The 2721-nt window shown below is 39.6% G+C and overlaps 1 protein-coding gene across 1 annotated transcript in view; it reads right to left on the bottom strand.

Annotated features, from left to right (window-relative positions):
• The window catches only part of LOC111665724 (unconventional myosin-VIIa-like), a 16448-nt gene that overhangs the window by 2445 nt on the left and 11282 nt on the right, over positions 1-2721 (bottom strand). The window contains exons 4-5 of the mRNA XM_087177829.1: positions 519-703; positions 97-218 (exon numbers count right to left, since the gene is read on the bottom strand). Of these exons, the coding sequence (XP_087033955.1) occupies positions 97-218; positions 519-703 (307 nt within the window). The remainder of the gene's footprint in view (positions 1-96; positions 219-518; positions 704-2721) is intronic.

Below are 2721 nucleotides of genomic sequence, written 5' to 3'. Positions count from 1 at the left end.
AAGAGTGTTTTCATCGTGTTATCATAAATATGATTATCTGTAGAAAAATCTGTTGAAACTGTTTAGACGAATGCGTGTGTGTGTTTGTGTTCTTACCTTCTAGTATAGGGTTGGCCTCCAGGACCTGCTGTTCTATCCAGGAGTGTTGACCACTGATAGCAGCCAGGAACTGAAGGATCAGTTTGGTGCTTTCTGTCTTCCCTGCTCCAGACTCACCACTATTAAGAGTCACACACACACAAACACACACACATTTTTCAGCCCATGACTTTTGCAGGTACCTGATCATAAACCAAAGCATTTGACACATAATGGTGAAAAGTTGAGGTATCACACACGTTCACAAAGACTGTGAATGTCTGCACCAAACTGCAAAATAATCCATCCAATATTTGTTGGGATGTTTCTCTCTGGACCAGAGTTTTGGACCGATCTGTGCAGCTACAATTGAGATCTTTGTCACATATTGAAGATTTGGATTTGACCCACATTTACTTGCGGTTCGAAATCTTTCCTACCTGATGATACAGCACTGGTCGCGGTTGTTCCTCTGCATGTTGAAGTAACAGTTGTCAGCAATGGCAAATATGTGGGGTGGCATTTCACCAATCTTCTTGTTGGTGTAGAGGCGGATCTGGTCGGCCGTGTAGATGGGCAGCAGCTGATAAGGGTTGACAGCCACGAGGATGGAGCCAGTGTATGTCTGCATATGGAGGAAGAGAATGAACTGATACAGAGCTTCTTAAGGTTGATGAAAAGGCTCATCATTTTTGGACTGAAGATGCTGTTTGCCTAGAATTTGAGTTAGTTTTGCATTTTCATTCCAATGATCTGTAAGACATACAGGACAACAGGGGTGGAAAAAAAAGTTGTCATACTACAATGTAAAAATACTCTGTTACAAGAAAATGTCATGCAATGATCATTACCAAGTGAACATACAAAATGAACTTAAAGTAACAAAAGTAAAATTACTCATGATGATGAATGCCCCATTTCACAGTGTCATATACTCTGTATTATCACTGATGCATTAATGTGTGAGCAGCATTTTTACTAGAGCTCTTCGACTATTTAATAAAGCGTTGAGCAGCTTAATCTGCAAGAAATGTATCATTTTTAAATCATGTAAATGTGTCCCAAAATCTTGTCAGTGCAGCAAGGTAAGGCTGGAGGAGGCAAGACGAGGTGACGCAGGTCTCATAGCGCAGATGTTGATGGATGACATTGAGAATGCATTAGTGTTCAGAACGGGAGAGCAGGCGGCCATGTTGAAAACAAATCAACATGCACTCAGGCTGCAATGCTGAGCCTCGTCAGCCCTAAACATGAGTCAATCAGCCAATCAGTCCCATGAACCGTTTGGACTTGTCCTACAGGAACATGATACCTCCGAACTCAAATTATACAATGATGGGGGGGGGTCACCCGCTTCACCTCCTTCAGTGAACTGAACTGTTACAGTCCTTTAGTATCGTGCTTGTTTAAGTAAAACTGTCAAATAAATCTAGTAAAGTAGAAAGTACAATATTTCCCACTGAGGTGTAGCAGTGGAAGTATAAAGTAGCATAAAATGGAAATACTCAAGTAAAGTACAAGTATTTCAAAATTGTTCTGAAGTACAGTACTAAGAGTAAATGTACTTAATTACTTCCACCGCTGATGATATAATTACTGAGCCTTCACAAGTATTTTAATATTGTTCAGTGACCCAACCAGGTAAAACTCCTGATTTCCTGGGTGAAAACAAAGGGCTGCCTTTTATTAAAGCTAATATCTAAAATGTAAAAGACTAACCAAACCAGCACAGCCACACAAGCGCTATCAGCTGGCTCAAATTGGTTAGCTAAAGTGTAAGTTAAGGCTCAAGTTAGAAACTAGCTAACATTAGTGTTCATCTGTAAATATTTGACACAATCTAAGAATGTAAAAAAGTAAAGTGTATTAAACTAGTAATTCACTGTTGTTTAAACCTCTTCTGGGGGGTCCCAGTCTTAATCAGGTGGGTCAGACCCCCCAGTCCCACTCATAATTTGAACCCTCCTCCAAAACCAGAGGCAGTTAAGAAAGAAAAGTAGCTCTTCTCCCCATCATGCAAGTGTAGTTTTCTTTTCTTTTCTCTCAGCATACTGTATGTCACACAAGTCAGTTATCACAAAAAAGTAGATAGCACGTTTGTGCAGAGCAAAATAAAATGAAAGATGAGTTTCATTCCATAACGTAATGCCCATCATACTTACAAATTTTCTTACAAAATGGTTTTGTGCAGTGGAACAGCAGAATAATCTATTAAAATAATTTGTAACCATCCGTAATTTCTATTCAATTTCAAGATTAGGAGACAGAACAATTCTTACATGAAACATTCAAAACGTGGAACATCCATGCAGTTTAGAGATAAAGCCGAATATGACATTTACTGCATGTTGGTGTTTTTGAGATCATGCAGCTGTTGCATTAAAGACGTGCATTGAATAAATTTATTTTTCAACTTGGGTTGGATCTCTGTCCAGTCATGTTTGACGTCCTGGAGCTGACTTACCCTGCCACCACAGTTAGTCTTCAGATGAAACAGGAAGAGGGAGGAAGGAGGACAGCGAGCAGGGCAAAAGAGAGAATAAAGAAGCAAGAAATTGAGATGAGAGTAGAAAAAGCAGCCAACATCAGGTTCATTAGATAATACTGAGAGAGTGTTAGCAAGTCATTCAAGCCCTGGATAAA

Source organism: Seriola lalandi, unplaced genomic scaffold, assembly GCF_002814215.2.
Source record: "Seriola lalandi dorsalis isolate HSWRI2012SDOR001 ecotype SW California unplaced genomic scaffold, Sedor1 jcf7180002054657, whole genome shotgun sequence".
NCBI lineage: Eukaryota > Metazoa > Chordata > Actinopteri > Carangiformes > Carangidae > Seriola > Seriola lalandi.
Note: the sequence above shows the minus strand (reverse complement) of the source record. Positions and strands in the feature narration are given on the sequence as shown.